We start from the raw sequence: 15,942 nt of genomic DNA, 5'->3' as shown, positions 1-15,942 counted from the left end.
GAATTTATTGTCGTTTTGCATTTGTAAGTAGGCCTTTATCAGGTCTCAATTTCTCTCTACAGGCAATTCACCATTTTTTTTCCCAGTTGGTTTTAGTTCACCTTGAAATGACGTTTAAGAAATATTCATGATAAATAACCGCTACTATTACAAGGCCCTTAAAAACAAAAAACAAGACTCAAAACTTGTAATTCTGTCCATTGCTGCTCGGCATAGGAAACGTCACTTAATTCCACTTCATATAAGTTTAAAAAAAATGCATTTTTTTTGTTACATGTATAGTTTTAGGTGTCGTACAATTGCTCGCTATTTATATAAGTCCTTAGTAAAATGCACGTGAAGTTGTAACACCTGAATTTTCTTCCTGGATAAGAATATCTTTTCTTAACCTATCTTAGTCTAGAATTAAACTATTAATATAAATGATATAAACTTGAGTTTCATTTTACTTGTTTTTTCGGCATGTTGTTGATCATGCAGTTTTTCTGACTAGTGTACAGTATTTTGAATGCATTTCCGCGATTCAACGCTTCTTTTTTGCCATGTGAGAAGTCGCACTCGCGACGTGGACCTTTAGTGACCTCTAGTGGCTGCAGGCCATATCAATAACTCCATGCACGTGAGCGAAATTTGCCCAAACCATATAGGAACATTTTCTGAAAACGTTTATTTTTGTTTGCTTTTAGATTGTATTTTGGTATTACCCTTATTGTGACATTGACAAAACAGCCATAGACTGCCAGCTACTTATTAAAAAAAAAAAAAAGGTTTCCTTTCCTCTGGAAACATTCAAAGGCGAATAGCAACGTTATTAGGCTTATAAAAGACTACTTTACAGCTTAGTTTCACGTGAATGTACTTAGAATATTTGACACTAGGATACACTCAGCAGTATCATGACGGTGCATTTGCATTAGCTGTCGCAAAACAAAATCTGAAGTAGTGTGCAGACTCGCCATAAACGTCGCAAGTGGCAGTAACTTCCCTTTATCAGGCACCACTTGCAATTCTCCTCGATAGGAATGAAGGTTCTTCGTATGAGCACACCCAAACATGACCACATTGAATGTCTTTCGAAACAAAGTAGAGGTCAGACATTTTTAATAAAGGCTTCATCTGTTTACATGTAACCTGGTGTCAGAGTATTGTCACTGCATCGAGAAGAACTAACTCTTATATGAGGCAAATGCAATACTTGAAGCATGCACTTCAAATGGGAAATTTCCCTCATTTAACGTTAATAAGCATCAAAAAGAGAGTAAGCAAGTGGCTGACATTCGTGTACGAGTCCCATCATGTAACATTGGGAAACTTGGTTCAAAGGAGACGGTTGGTGATTCACTGCTGATTGCACAATAGACTATAATAACATTTTGGATACAACTATTGACTGGTGGTCATGTCTAAAAGTAATGATTGCTTGAGGCCTCAAGTATTCAGAACTGCTGAAAGTCAACCAGTATTAAAAGGAACAGCCATCCCAGGAAAAAATATTTTGACATCAAATTCATGGACAGGGAATATCAGAATCTTTAATCCAGCTAAATGAGGGATGAAATATCAAAGGCTAATCTGTTATTCCATCATTATTAGAGCCACTTTAGCAATGTTGGGACTCAGCGGCGGACTGTGGTCCAGCCATCGTCATCAGTCTCATTCTTTGTGCGGCGAGCGTTGTCTTTGTCTGAACGCCAGTTCTTCTCTCCCTCAGCATCTTTGTCATGCTCGCGCTCCCGCTCCCTTTCCCTGGGCCTGTCTCGCTCCTCACGCCTTTCTTCGCCGCCACGACGCCAGGGGCCTCCTGCAGAAACAACATTGCTCTTTAGAAATTAAGAACACCAATTCCAATGAAGCTGTAGCGGTGAGTATAACAGAGAGAAACAGAACCCAGCCATTTCCAAATCCTTTTCAACTTATACTCAATTGAATACATTATAAAGGAAAGATATTCAAATTGATGAACATTTTTTTTTTTAAGCAAATATTCTTTTATAATTTGTTGCAATATTTTCCTAAAATCTAGAAAAGGGGAAACAAAACTAGGGAAGTTGAGGAATGCGTGAGAAAAAAAAGCCCCTGGCAAATTCCACAAGTGAACAGATTAATCTGAAACAGGTATGCATCATGATTGGGTACAAATAGAGCAGCGGTGAATACCTCAGTTGTTCCCAAGCACAAATGGGGTGATGTTAAAACTGGAAAAACTGTGAGCAAAAAGTCTTAATTTAAGAACGTTTATAACATACAACTACAAGGAATTTAGGGAATTTCATTTCTATGGACCATAACAGGAAAAGAGAATCTGGAGAAAACTGTATGGAAGTGGCAAGGCTGAAAACCAACATTGAATATCTGATTTTCGTTCTCCCAGGCATCACACATTAAAAACATGCACCATTGTCCAAAGGCCTCAAACCACTTCATTTAAAAAAAAAAAAAAAAAAAAAACATTGTTAGCTAAAACAGTTCATTAGTACAGCTAACCTCTTAAAATTGTACCATGCAGACTGCAAGCCAGATACAGTGCGGTGATAACATATTGGCAGCCTACTAAAATTATTAGTTTTTTGCATCGTTTTACAACTGATTTTTTTGAAGACCATTTAACAAATTTAAATGAACTAATACAATCCAAGTGAACATAAATGATTTATTATGTGGAGAAAAAAAAAACCTATTCGAAGTTACCTGGTGCTGTGTGGAAAAAGTCCCCGAAAGCTAATAACTGCCATCCTCAGTAACAAATGAAATCCAAGAGTTTAACACTGTCAATGAGTCTTACACATCTCTGGAGATATTGTGGCCTGCTCTCAATTGAAGAATTGTTTAAATTCAGCTAAAATAAAGGGTTTTCGAGCATGAATGGCATATTTAAGGTAATGCCACTAAATTTCAATCGGATTCAAGTCTGCACTTTGACGAAGAGAACACTTCAAAGCGTTCATTCTGGTTTTTTTTTTTTTTTTTTTTTTTTTTTTTCCAAAGCAATTCAGAAGGTGACTTGGTGGTATGTTTTGGATTGGTATCCTGCTGCAGAACCCAAGTTCACTTTAGCTTGAGGTCATGAACTGATGGTTGAACATTCTCCTTTGGGATTTTCTGTACCGGAAAAGAATTCATGGTTCCATCAATCGCAGCGAGATGTCCAGGTGCTAAAGGACCAACCAGTACCGTCACCATATTGGAGCATTGGTATGATCTGTTTCTGAAAGCTATGTTACATTTACAACAGATGTAATGACACATACACATTTCAAAAATATCAACTTTGACATCAGTAGATATAATATATTCTCCCCCAAATTTTGAGGCATCATTTAATTTTTTTTCTTTTGTGCAATGACAAGACTGTTCCTTTTGGTTAGCAGTGGCTTTCACCTTAGTACTCCGCTTTGGATTCCATTTTGGCAGTCTCTCCCTTATTGAAGTATCATGAAGACTGGCCTTAACTGAAGTAAGGAAGGCCTGCAGTTCATTAAATGTTGTGCCGAGTACTTTTGTGACTAACTGGATAAGTCATTGCTGTTATTTCTGGATAATATTTTGAGGCCGGACACTCCTGGGAAGGTTCACTAGTAAGTCATATTTTCTCTATGTGAGGAAAATGACTCTCTCCTTATAGTTTGCTGGAATTCTAAAGCTCGAGAAATAGCTTTTGTCACCCTTTTCGGACAAATAGATGTCAATTATTTTTTCCTTAACCTGAAATATCTTTGGAATGTGTCATTTTGTTGTTGTTTTTTAATTTCTTTTTGTCTGACTTGATTTCATTGGTTCATTCACACATCTGGGGGTAAGCAGGCTTGGATGTGGTAAGTGAAAATAAAAAAATTTGACTAGCCACAATTCCCAATTTAACAAGAGGGGTAACTACGTTTTCCACAGAGGGTCAGGTAACATTTTCTTAATGAATGAAAATAATTTTAAAATAAATGAAACCATTTAGTATTTTTTGAGGCGCAGGCGCATCAAATTCAAAATTATTTTCCAAAAAAGTTCATTAGTTTACACATTTAATAGAGTTTGTGCAGTGTATTCAATTGAATGTACATCAAAAACGATTTGGAAATCAAATTTTTATTAAATTTTAATCAACGTTCCAAGTTTATTGGAATAGAGTTAGGTTTAAAGGAATAGATTTACCCAGTTGGACTTTTACAGAAGCACTACTTTAATAGATATATTACACTACCTACTGGATGTTAGAAGTGTGGGATTACATTCATAACCTAAAAAGGGAAGCAGTCATAATTTCAGTTTTTGTTGCCGCAGCATTTCTGAGAGTTCATTATAAATTGGGGTTTTTAATAATACGACACCTAGGCCGAATAAAGTATGTACAAATCCATTGTGGTGTGCTGGGAAATGAATGTGTGTTATGTTTACCATCATTTTGGTCTCTTGGTGGGGCTCTTTGTTGATCATCACGGCGGGGGCGATCATCACGGTTCCCACGGCGATCATCACGCTCGCCACGGCGGTCTGGGTCCTCTCGGCGAGAATCTCTCCAACCACTTCTTCCTTCTTCAGATCTTCTCCAGCCACTGTCCTCTCTATAAAAAAAAACATTTATTTGAAGTGACAATGGTACTCCAACAGTAAGATACATTCTTCATCCTGACAGACACACCTTGGACGGTCTCGGAAGCGGTCACTGGGTCGTTCCTCTCCATTATTGTCATCATGTTCATCATTCGTGCCACCTCGAGGAGGACCCCAGCTCTCCTCCCGAGCCTTCTCTCTCTCACGCCATCCACCTGTGACATAAGCACATACTTTGTCATTTAATCAAAATTAAGTGCATTGGAACATCAGGTTACCTGAACTACAAGCAAATGAGATTACGGACAAACTTTTCGTTTAAGTGCAAAATGGCGAAGGATAAACTGTGCTTTTTCCTCACATTGCAAAAAACTGCTCACTGGTGTTAGTTCCCTTCCACCGGATGACTCAATGCCCAAATACTTACCGGGTCTACCGAGCGGCTTCCATGGTGCGGGGTCATCGCGATCACGACGTGGGCCATCGTCCCTTCTTCCACCTCTGTCATCATCTCCTCCTCTTCTGGGTCCCCAGTCATCATCACGCCTGGAACCCCTGGAGTCGTCAAAGCCCCGTCGCGGACCTCTGTCATCGTCAAAGCCCCGCCGCGGGCCGCGGTCGTCGTCGAAGCCCCGCCGCGGGCCGCGGTCGTCGTCGAAGCCCCGCCGCGGGCCGCGGTCGTCGTCAAAGCCCCGCCGCGGGCCGCGGTCGTCGTCGAAGCCCCGCCGCGGGCCGCGGTCGTCGTCGAAGCCCCGTCGCGGGCCGCGGTCGTCATCGAAAGCCCTGCGTGGACCTCGGTCGTCATCGAAAGCCCTGCGTGGACCTCGGTCGTCATCGAAACCCCTGCGTGGACCTCGGTCGTCATCGAAACCCCTGCGTGGACCTCGGTCGTCATCCATTCCTCTGCGGGACGGACGGTCATCATCTCCACTACGACGTGGACCTCGATCGTCATCAAAGCCTCTACGAGGTCCTCTGTCATCTCCGACCCTACGTAGACCCTCTCCTCGTCGGAAAGTCTCCCCCTCCTCCTTGTCGTCGTCACGACCCTCTTGCCTCCACTCCCTACAGAGAAAGCTCAAGTCTAAGAGCACAGAATCCCATAACAACGAGCAAACACTAAACACACCTGTCAGATGCAGGACGACGCCATTCCGATTCCCCTTCAGTGCGTTTCCGCCAGCCTCCCTCCTCTTTTTCACCCCAGTCCTGTTCAGAATATAAAATAGACTGTATTGTGAACTCCTGCTATATCACCAAGTGTAAATCTGTTCAAGAGATGTGCATGTGGGAGGGGTAAAACTATCCATTTTTTTTTTCTATGTGGCCTCTGAAATAGTTGGTTTCTGCTTAACGCAGGTGGGGTCTGGAACATATCCCCACGTTAAACTGGGCTTAACTCTATTACGAAAAAAAATAAGTGGCCCTAGAAAATCTGGAACTGCTGGCAAACAGAGAAGTTGAGATGAACCTTGGCTTTGTCATCTGGGAGAGTGCGTCTCTCCTCCTCGCGACGGCGCTCTCGCTCTTCGATTTCCTGCTGACGAGCACGTTGCTTCCGTTCCTGCTCTTCAAGTTTCCGTAGGCGCTCCTGATACTCTCTTTCCTCTTCCTCTCGCTGCTCCTGTTCAATGCGCTCACGCTCCTCACGTTCTGAGAAAAAATATATGGTTTAAAGTTGATTCACTCAGTGGCAAAACAGACAAGTTGTGGTCAGTCAAAACAGAAGAATGGCACAGATAAAATAAAACTTGCTTGTGTTGCCTTCACTTTTGTCTTAATTTATTGAAACACGTCGTTGAAATCAGGCAACTGACATTACCATTGAATATTCCATTTATTCTCATTCAAAGGTTTTGGTATGTTTTTAGACTAGGTTTATAGGGTATCGTACTGCTTGTCGATATTGGGGTCAATGGTGAGCTGAAGCCTATCACAGTTGGGTAAATCCTGAACTACCACGGCAACAACAATAGTGGATCGCGTTGTGTGTTTTATAGGAATAAAATGGGGGGAAAAGATGGTGGCGGTCGCCGGTGCTTGAGAGTGGACTAATTGAAGGACTACTTGAGTTATGTTCATGTACTTACTTTTTATACTATATAAAACCACTGGGGAACAAAAAGCTGTGCTGCATACCAAGCTTATGCTAGCACTAATGATTGCACATAAACATGACCGCGTTCTGCAGAATCATCCTCTATAATTTTGCTGTGTGAAGTAGTTTAATTAAAAGGTAATTTAATTACAGTAAGTTAGTAAGCATTATTTCCATCTTGTTGCAATGTTGGTTTGAGCTAAGTATTACAATACATGTCCTGATTATATATTTTTGAAGATACTCAGTATGCATCTCACACATATATACTGTAAATGAACAAGTCATTTAAACCGACAGATTGCTCCACGTTGTGATCGGATTGGTGATTTTTTTTTCTCTTGCAAACTTGCTGATCGGTGAGCGGTCCCACAAATCCTGATCGTGTAAAGGCTATTAATTACCTTTCTTGAGCTGTTCCTCATGAATGCGCTGTTCTTCTTCCTCTTTCTGGAGATAGAAAGACTTGCGTCTATCCTCTTTACGCTGCCTCTTCCTTTCCTCCAGACGATTCTTTCTTTCCTCCACCATTCGCTCTTGGAATGCCTTCAGTTTCTCCTATAGAAGGAGTACAATGACACTTGTAGAATGTGCCCAACTTGGATTATAACTAAACAGTAAAAGGGACAACAGCTCACCTCATATATAAAACTACGAGCAGCAGTTATTTTGGATAAAAAGTTTTCCTTGTCCTCCATCATGCGGGACATGCGCTGCTTGTGCTCCAGGGCCTTTTCCCGTTCTACTTTCATGTTACTGATCTGCAACAACAAAATTTTGTAAAATCTAGAAACTACTTCATTCACATAATTAATCTTCCAAAGAAAATTCCCAACAAACCCTCTCTTCCTCCTGCAGCTCCCACAGTTCCATGTCCTTGACACGCTGCTCCTCATATGCCTTTTTGATAAGAGGAATTTCCTCAAGTCGTTTTGCCCTCTCAAAGTAGTCAATCTGCGGTGAGAGAGCGAGTTAATGCCTAGTACAGAGGTGAGTGACAGCTGAAACCAATAAAATACCTCCGCATTACCTTCTTCTCCTGGTTCTTTAGACGCTCCTGAAGTTCTTTCTTTTCCTTCTCCAGTTGCTCTACCTGCTTCGCCATGATAAAGTCAGGATCCAGCTCCTCCAGGTCCTGCACAGCAAAAAGTATGTTAAAAACAATACGGTGACAACTATAACATATTGTTGCAATGCAGAGATGAAACGCATTACATCTAAAAAATGTTTGACTTTACCTCAATGTCAATATCCTTGAAGGCTTTGGCTCCCAGTTCAGTCTTCTTAATTTGCTCCAGGCGTTCTCGCACAGTTTTCTTCTTGATCTGCTCATGCTCTTGCATAATACGCTCCTTTTCCCTCTCTTTAGCCTCCTGGCGCAGGCGCTCCTCCTCTGCCTTGCGGACCTTCTGCATCTCAGCCTCCCGCTGCTCTAGTTCCTCCTTCTCACGCTGTATGTTCAGGCTCTCGAGGCGCTCCTTGCGCTCTTCTATAGTCTGTCTGCGAGCCAGGATGCGCTGATGATCTTTCCGAGCATTTTTCAAATAAGCTGCTATGGCCTGCTGGCTCTGCTCCTCACGCTCTTGCTAAAGAGACAGGTACAGTTGGTTCAAATTTTGCATTGAAAAATGAAAGACCTATTTATGAGAGAAAAGGACATCTGTCCAAATGTGAACATATTCAATTAATACAACACAGAAATGCTTTAGTTGGAAGATTTGTGAGTTTTTCATTGCTGAAAAAAAATGAATATGATGTGAATAAAAAATGTTTTATATTTTATAGTCGTAAGAAACCATGAGTGGGACCACCACATAAGATCGATAAAATGGAAAGTGACTAAGATAGAATAGTCTCAGCTCACCAGCGTGGATGCAGGTTTGATGACTTGCAGGGCCTTGGCCAAAGAGGCAGACATTGCGGTCAGCTGGTTCCTTACTTGCTCAGATGGCATGTTTTGCAAGAAGGGACCAACTGGAGCATCTTCTTTTGTTGAGTAGTTCAGGTCAGACCCAAAACTCAACGTCCGAGAGGTGTGGTCAATTCGAACCTTCAGAGGGAAACGGATTGTAATGATAAATAATCAAGATATCTGTTGATCACTTTGGTTTTCTTGCTGCACCAAGACAGTAAATGCACTGAGGAATTTGACCACCCTAGCTTAGTGTCGCAGTCAAAACGGCACACAAATAAATCTATCTTCCTTACCAATACATATCTGCAGTGAGTGGAACATACGCTGATGTTTGCTGTGGTCAACTACTGGCTGAATAATGTGTGCAACAGTTTATGCTTAATAAACAGGTAAAGATATCGTGGTTGTGTCAACTGGGGAATAACATTTCAAACGACTTTGAAAAGTGAGCTGTTTAGCTCCTTAACTCGCAGGCTAGTGATCACAACAAACCATTAATTTTCCCCTCAGTAGCTGTTATGTGAATCTATGCATTGCACATGGACTCTGGCTGTGGACTACTGGAAGGAGACAACAAAAGTAAGTGTGTATTGGTCTCCTGGCATTCCACAAACGCACAAGTGGCAGATGATAGACGTGTCCAATTCTATCGACTCACTGTATGGCTACACGCTGGCTCACCACAACAATGACAATTTATTAAGTCTGGAAAAAAGATCATGTCCATTTTATTTATCGACCGATAAGTCGATACGCTGATTATCATAGACTTAGTGGTGAGCAGTCAATAATCCGGTGCTGCTTGATGATGTCACTTTTGTGCGGCACAAATTTCAATTGCCAAAGGACCATTCGATCTTCTTTATGTATCAATTCTGTAAAACGTATCTTCAGGCACTCCAGTTTCCTTCCACATCCCAAAAAACATGCATTAATTGGAGACTCTAAATTGCCCTTGGGTGTGACTGCTTGTATGTTTCTGGGTTCCCTGCGATTGGCCTGCAACTAGTTCGAGCTGTACCCCTCATGCTGCCCTCAGTTAGCTGGGATAGGCGCCAGCACTCCCACAACAATTGTGAGGATAAGTGGCTGAGAAAATGTATGGAAGTACATTTAAAATGACAAGACTTCATGTATGAAATTAACTGATGAAAACAAAAGCAAAGGGCATCTTTACCATAATTATAGCTCTCGTTGGTTTTGCGAACAAAATGTAATTTCTGTTAAAAAAAAAAAAAGCATATTTAGGAAAAAAAAAAATTTGTTCATTTATTTCCTATAATAACCTTGACATACAAAGAACCAAAGTAGCCTCCTCCTTTTAGATTCAATCACTGGAAGATTGCAACCTACATCTTTTGGTGAAAAGTTAGTTTATAGTTTTCAAATAATCATATTAGCTTTTTCATTCAATGGAATGACGATTATTTTTTCACTCATAAAAATTACAACCATATGATTATGAGTCAGGCGTCATTTGCTAATATAAATAGTGAGTTGGGATTTATACTGTGAGAACGAGCCCTAGTGTTGACTAAGTGAATTGATGTTAACACCTTGATGACGCAAAATGCATTCATGACTTTACCTGCAAATCACAGTGCCTGGCAGCATCAACAATGGAGCGCTCTAGCTGGAATGCATCCACGAATGGAACAAGGGAGGCCAGACGGCTGAACTCAATGCTCTGATAGATCTGTGCAACCTAAAATATTAGATACAAATGATGAAATGACCACAGCAAAGGTGTGTTGGTAAAGTTGAAGCATTTCAAAGAAAAAAATGTTTCATTACTTGTTGGAGGAGCCGCAAGATGGTATTATTTTGCAGGTGAGGTACATAGTGCTGTAGGTCAGACTCCTTTTCACCTTGGTCTCTCACCCAATTCAGCACCTGAGAATAAATATGGAGATTTTAGGATGGCAGTAAGAAATTACCACATGCATATTATGTGTGTGTGTGTGGTGTACTATTATATTGTGATGTTTGTTGCTCCAAAATTCTTTACCTTGGTTACTCTTCCACTCAACTTCAAAGGATGGAAGTCGACTTCAAGCCAGTTGTGAAGTTCTTTCACCTCAGGTACCACGTACTGCAACAAGTTGAATCTCACCTGCAAGGCACATAAAAAATGTCTTTCAAGACCTCAAAGACAAAAGCTTTACAAATTAGTAAGGATAAGGCATCTGCCAATTGATAATCACTTGGAAAATCCAGAAAGACAACATTGATTTGTAGCTCTGCCTAGCACACTGCAGTCAGCTGCAATTCAAATACTATTAAATTTGATATTGGAAGATATTTGACACGAGTGAGTTAAAACAAAATACCATACCATTTTGGACTAAATTGAGAATTCAAGTATTGTTACAAATATAAAACATGTAACAATTATTTGACTAAATGTCAGGAGCCTTTGAGTTTATTTAAAACTAACAAAAAAGACAAATTTTGAACTATAATAAAAGTACATAAAGACTTTTCCAAGAAGGTGTCTTTCATATGAATGACGCACCATGTCATTGATCAGACTTTGACGGGTTGGCGGAGCCTGTAGACCCAGGAGGGTTGCTAGCCGGCGGTGTTTCTCCACAATGATACCATCCATGTCCAACAGCCGAGCGATATCTGTGCGCTCAGGGGTAATAGGAATGGAGAGAGTGGCCAGGAGGACTCTGGTAGACATCCTGAAAATGGAGTGAGTAGGCAATTAGAATTAAATGCTATCACCAGATTGAATATTGTACAAATCAAATACCAGAGACTGTAAAACAAGATACCTTTGCATCTCCTCTTGTGTGAGATTCTTGCGCATCTCTCTGGAGAGGTGATAAAGCCGGTGAAGGGTGCACGCATGGAAAAGGGCGTTTCCGGACTTCCAAAACACAGTTGACACCTTGTTATAATAGTTGGCCATTAACTGGGGTTTGGGTGGCTTCTTAGAAAGAGCAAAAAGCCCATGGATGTCCTCAACAGCCTTGAATGCTTCCTGGAAAGAGAAAATGTTTTCACATAACCATTACACAGTTTCCTGACAGTTGTCACACAGACTGGAAATGCATTATTTGTAGCCTTAACATGATTCATATTTTTCAGGCCGATCAGAGTTAAAAAAAAAAAAAAAAATCTGATCACCATATATACTTGAGTACTCTGTCGAAGGTTGTACAATTATAAATAAAATACTCAACATTTTTTGTACACGTTTGTCTCCATGTTAGTTGACGGCGAGTACACAATTTCAAAATTCTCATTTCAGCGGATAACTTATTTTATACTTGTACTATTACGACTGTTTAAATGTTACTTTAAACATTTCCTTTATAGGCACAAATTTAGATGTAGACGGTTTGAGTGCGGAAGTAATTAATTATTTAAATAATTTCCTCTTGGAAAAGACTATAAATTCAATGGTACCACAGATTGTGTTGCATAGTATTCAAAGTAAATAAGTTATAGCTGTACTGCCTATTCCTCTTTAAGAAACACACCTGCCAGAGTTCCATGCTTATAGCACTGTCAAGCTGCACCAGACGTGTCTCCAGGTGCATGGACTGACTTTCAGGGTTGTTCAAGTTGATAGCAGTGCTTTGGTTGTGGTGTCGCTGAATCTGACCCAGATGCATTCGCAGGTTGTCGCACAACTTGCGAAACTCTGCCTTTCGGGTGTACTGAAGACAAAATTTGAATGCTACAGAAGAAATGGAAACACATAATGAAAAACCATGAAGAGATATTCAAAAAAAGGCTTTTACAGCAATTATATTCCAACCTAAAACATTCACTTTAATACCATATAATATCCAGCAAAGTAAGTTGCTAAAATACGATTAATATATATATGTGATTTTTACCTTGCTGGGCGATGTCATGGTAAAGGCGCTCAACCTTGGAGTTGTTTCGGAGGAGGTCCAGGCACTGCCGGTAAGACTCCCACAGAAATTTCACCCACGGAGTGAGGAGCATACGATCGGTACGGTCCTGGGTGTCCTCTCCACTCACAGCACTCAGAAGCACACTGATGGCACACAAACCAGCTCATATGATGAAGTTTTCAACGATTTAAGAACATTAAACCAAAGCATACCCAAACAAACTCACCTTTCTGGAGTCTGGATGTTGTCCAAATCCTCGATGTCCAAGACCATCTGCTGGGACTCCTCTTTAGCCGTTTCGGTCTTGTCCTCTGCGAGCTTCAAATAAGCCCTGACCACATCCTCTAAAGATTTGATATTCACCTGATGGCAGAGGCAAAGAACAGTCAGCAATAATGATTTTTGACAAAAGGATAAACCAAATTGATGAAAGCAAACCAAACCTGCTGACAAATGTTTTTGTACTGGTAGAGACCCTCCTTTGCCAGGTGGCTCTTGCGAAGATCCACGCAAAGCTCCAGGTATTTGAGCATAATGGGTTCGTGGATCTTCTGCCATGTTCGATGTTTCTTGCTCTTGATGACATCATACAAAACATCCAATGCAGGTTGTTTCTTGCCAACTTCCAGAAATTCTGCAAATTACACAAAAAAAGAAATGCCCATGTAATAAGTTCTATTATTGACTCAGTAGACAGCATCACCTAGTAATGTCTCCATCTCCCACTGAGTGGTGGTCGGAAGTCGTCATTCAAATAGGCAACAATTTTAATCACTTATTTTGAGTGGTGATGAAATGGCTGTTTTCTGTTTCACTGTTTGTGTTATCTTACCACTACCAATGATGCAGAACACCTGTACAAGTTTTAACCACGAGTCCTATCCATTCATCTTCCACCGCTTTTCTGGGTCAGGTCACGGGGGCAGAAGCTTTAGTGTTCATATTGCGCTGAGAGTGTGCGACAAGTGTGCAATTGCGCAGTAGCACATCTTAGCACTTATTTTGTGTAGTTTTGAGTCAAGACTACACAAAATAAGCGACATCTTTCAATATCTACGTTTTTCTACTCGTAACAAAATTTTACACGTGTGATTTTTCATGCTCAACTGTGCAGAATTGAGAGTATGAGACAGTCAAATCACAGTGACTGCTTGAACCCGGAGATTGGAGAACCCAATTCAAAGAACTCAGACTGTGCTTCCTCGTGGGAAGGCATGTCAGTGGAATTGAGGAGGTCTTCGAAGTATTATCCCCGCTGACTCACAACGTCCCAATCACGGCTCCCAAACTTTTCTAAGGAGCATGTACAGGCAATATTTCCTGAGCTTATAGCTGACAATTCCCCTCAAAAATGTCCAACTCGGACAATTTTTCAAATTCCTATGGAAAACTATTACAGATTTGCTTCTGCCAAAGTCGATGTAAATTGGTCAATCCGCAGACTCTTTGGACAGATCACAGGTCCCTTTTGAGCCACCTTAATGGTTCGTACTTTCCGTTGCTTCCTCGGGTGTTCTCATGAACTTTATCAAGTACAAAATCTTTTTAACTGTGCATATGTATTCCTTACCATGTAGTTCAACAACTCGTGGCGTGTTTGGGGGCGGGACAGTAGAGGACCAGTTAGTACAGCAATCCCTCTTGACTTCGGGCTTAACCTATTACGGTTTCAGTGCATCTTTACCACGTTTTTGTCTCGACTATGCAAAGTACAAATAGTGTTTACATATTTTAAACATTCTGGTACCCAGAAAAACACATATTTCCCACTACCTTGTGGTTTTTCACTTTCCACGGGTGGGTTTGGTCCCAATTAACCACAAAAAAACCCGAGGGATTACTGTAGTTGTACCTCACAGTTCTCTGGACCAACGTATAAATCCAGCCTTGCATGTGTGGAGTATGCATGTTTTCTCAAGGTACTCCGGTTTCCTTCTACATGCAAACAACATGCATGGTAATTTTATAAAGACTAAACTGCCCATAGCTGTGACTAGTTGTTTTTGTGTGCTATGTGATTGGCTGGCAACCAGTTCAGGGATATGCTCCAGCACGCCTGCAACCCGAGTTAGGATAATTGGGCCAGAAAATGTATTACTGGTGGTGTGTTTATTCATCACCTACTCTTAGTTAACCTTTTCCATGCATATTTGAATGCCCATTTAAACTACGCCACAATGGATGGGTTTCCAATTACGTCATCTTGTGCATCAAAGAGGTCAGAGAGCACGTGCATCAAAGAGGTCAGAGAGCACAAACGACAGGTGAAGCGTGAAGTTTTTTTTTCCTGTCGTTAATATATCCGATTGGTCCAAGGGTGGTGACGTCATTGGAAACCCATCCATACCACCATTTCCAAACTATGATTCTTGACAGTTATTTTGTAACTTTCGTTTTTTGTTTTTGCAATATTAAAGGGTAAAACGGATACGAACGTCTTAAACTAGATTCAACACCGAAAAGGTCACGCTTAAAATGCCAACCCCCAGTCACATTAAAGACGGTGAAAAGAAAATGGAGCATGTTAACCGCTTTAACAGAGTCCCTGATGTCTTCGTGATAAGTGTTACAGGAAAATGTTACTTGGATCACTCGAGGCATCTTTATAAAATATGTCTGGAAATGTTTGTCTCGTGTCAATCAACTAATCTTCGATATTAACCACCCATAAGAACACCGTCAGTTAAAACGTCAAACAACGTAATTTCATATTACGTAGCTGGGCCCAAAGCGGCGAGACATAAGCATAACCGTTGTCAACGTTTTACTTTGGCGAGAAATGACAATCATTTGAGAACTCATCATTCACTTCCACTGTCTAATTTATGGTCTCCGGGGTCGATTCTTTTTCATCCTGGAGCCCAACCGTGCTCGTTAGTATGCAAAGTTCGTTTACGACGACTGCTTCCGCGCCATTCGCTAGCTAGCATTAGCATCTCTTTAGGTGACGAGGCAGCTCAAGGCTAACAGACCGCTAACGTCCTCGACAACCCGTGACAAAACAATTTCTACTCACCATTCGCTCGTTTAAGAGCATTCTCTGGGCGCTGAAAATACGCCGGCATTTTGGTGGCTTTCTTGTATACTCAATTCGCCGAACTCGTCTGAATTTTGACAGAATTCACCAGTCCATCCAGGCCGTGACTTCTCGCAAATAGACGGCGGCGCCTGTGTAAGGAATAACCACGTGAGCGGCCTTCTTAGGGTTGCCATATGACGTAAATGGTTATCACCATGAAAAATAACGGTTCAAATGAAGGACGTTGAGTTAATTTTAAACGGTTGAAACTATTACAACAGATGTTTCGATGAGCCATTTTAAACAAACATCAACTTGTGATTAATGAAATGTACACTTACGTGTTGCGTTTTTTTCACACGTACCTGGCAACTCCGGTTGGTTTGACTTCCCGGATGTAATGTACAGTACAAACTTCGTGGTGCGTTTGGCGACACTCAAATCTCGTTCCATCTCGTGGGATTTCCATGTCAACCCCAGAGGTGGTTATACC

The 15,942-nt window shown here is 41.1% G+C and overlaps 1 protein-coding gene across 2 annotated transcripts; it reads right to left on the bottom strand.

Annotated features, from left to right (window-relative positions):
* Positions 1-1,084: 1,084 nt before the first annotated feature.
* On the bottom strand, positions 1,085-15,942 carry eif3s10 (eukaryotic translation initiation factor 3, subunit 10 (theta)). 2 transcript variants are annotated; one of them, XM_061836880.1, is made up of 23 exons: positions 15,815-15,942; positions 15,447-15,598; positions 12,874-13,064; positions 12,657-12,793; positions 12,410-12,573; positions 12,047-12,246; positions 11,336-11,544; positions 11,071-11,242; positions 10,564-10,668; positions 10,350-10,448; positions 10,144-10,260; positions 8,505-8,690; positions 7,879-8,226; positions 7,671-7,775; positions 7,481-7,594; positions 7,279-7,401; positions 7,045-7,198; positions 6,014-6,195; positions 5,672-5,751; positions 4,970-5,607; positions 4,631-4,757; positions 4,387-4,553; positions 1,085-1,801 (listed from the first exon to the last, which is right to left on the bottom strand). In XM_061836880.1, exons 2-23 carry the CDS (start codon positions 15,493-15,495, stop codon positions 1,617-1,619), a joined length of 3,852 nt encoding a protein of 1,283 aa, XP_061692864.1. In that variant the 5' UTR covers positions 15,496-15,598; positions 15,815-15,942; the 3' UTR covers positions 1,085-1,616. The 2 variants fall into 2 exon arrangements, with proteins under 2 accessions (XP_061692864.1, XP_061692863.1); XM_061836879.1 differs by having other exon boundaries at positions 15,791-15,875.

Source organism: Syngnathoides biaculeatus, chromosome 12, assembly GCF_019802595.1.
Source record: "Syngnathoides biaculeatus isolate LvHL_M chromosome 12, ASM1980259v1, whole genome shotgun sequence".
Taxonomy (NCBI): Eukaryota; Metazoa; Chordata; class Actinopteri; order Syngnathiformes; family Syngnathidae; genus Syngnathoides; species Syngnathoides biaculeatus.
This window is presented reverse-complemented; position numbering and strand designations above follow the sequence as displayed.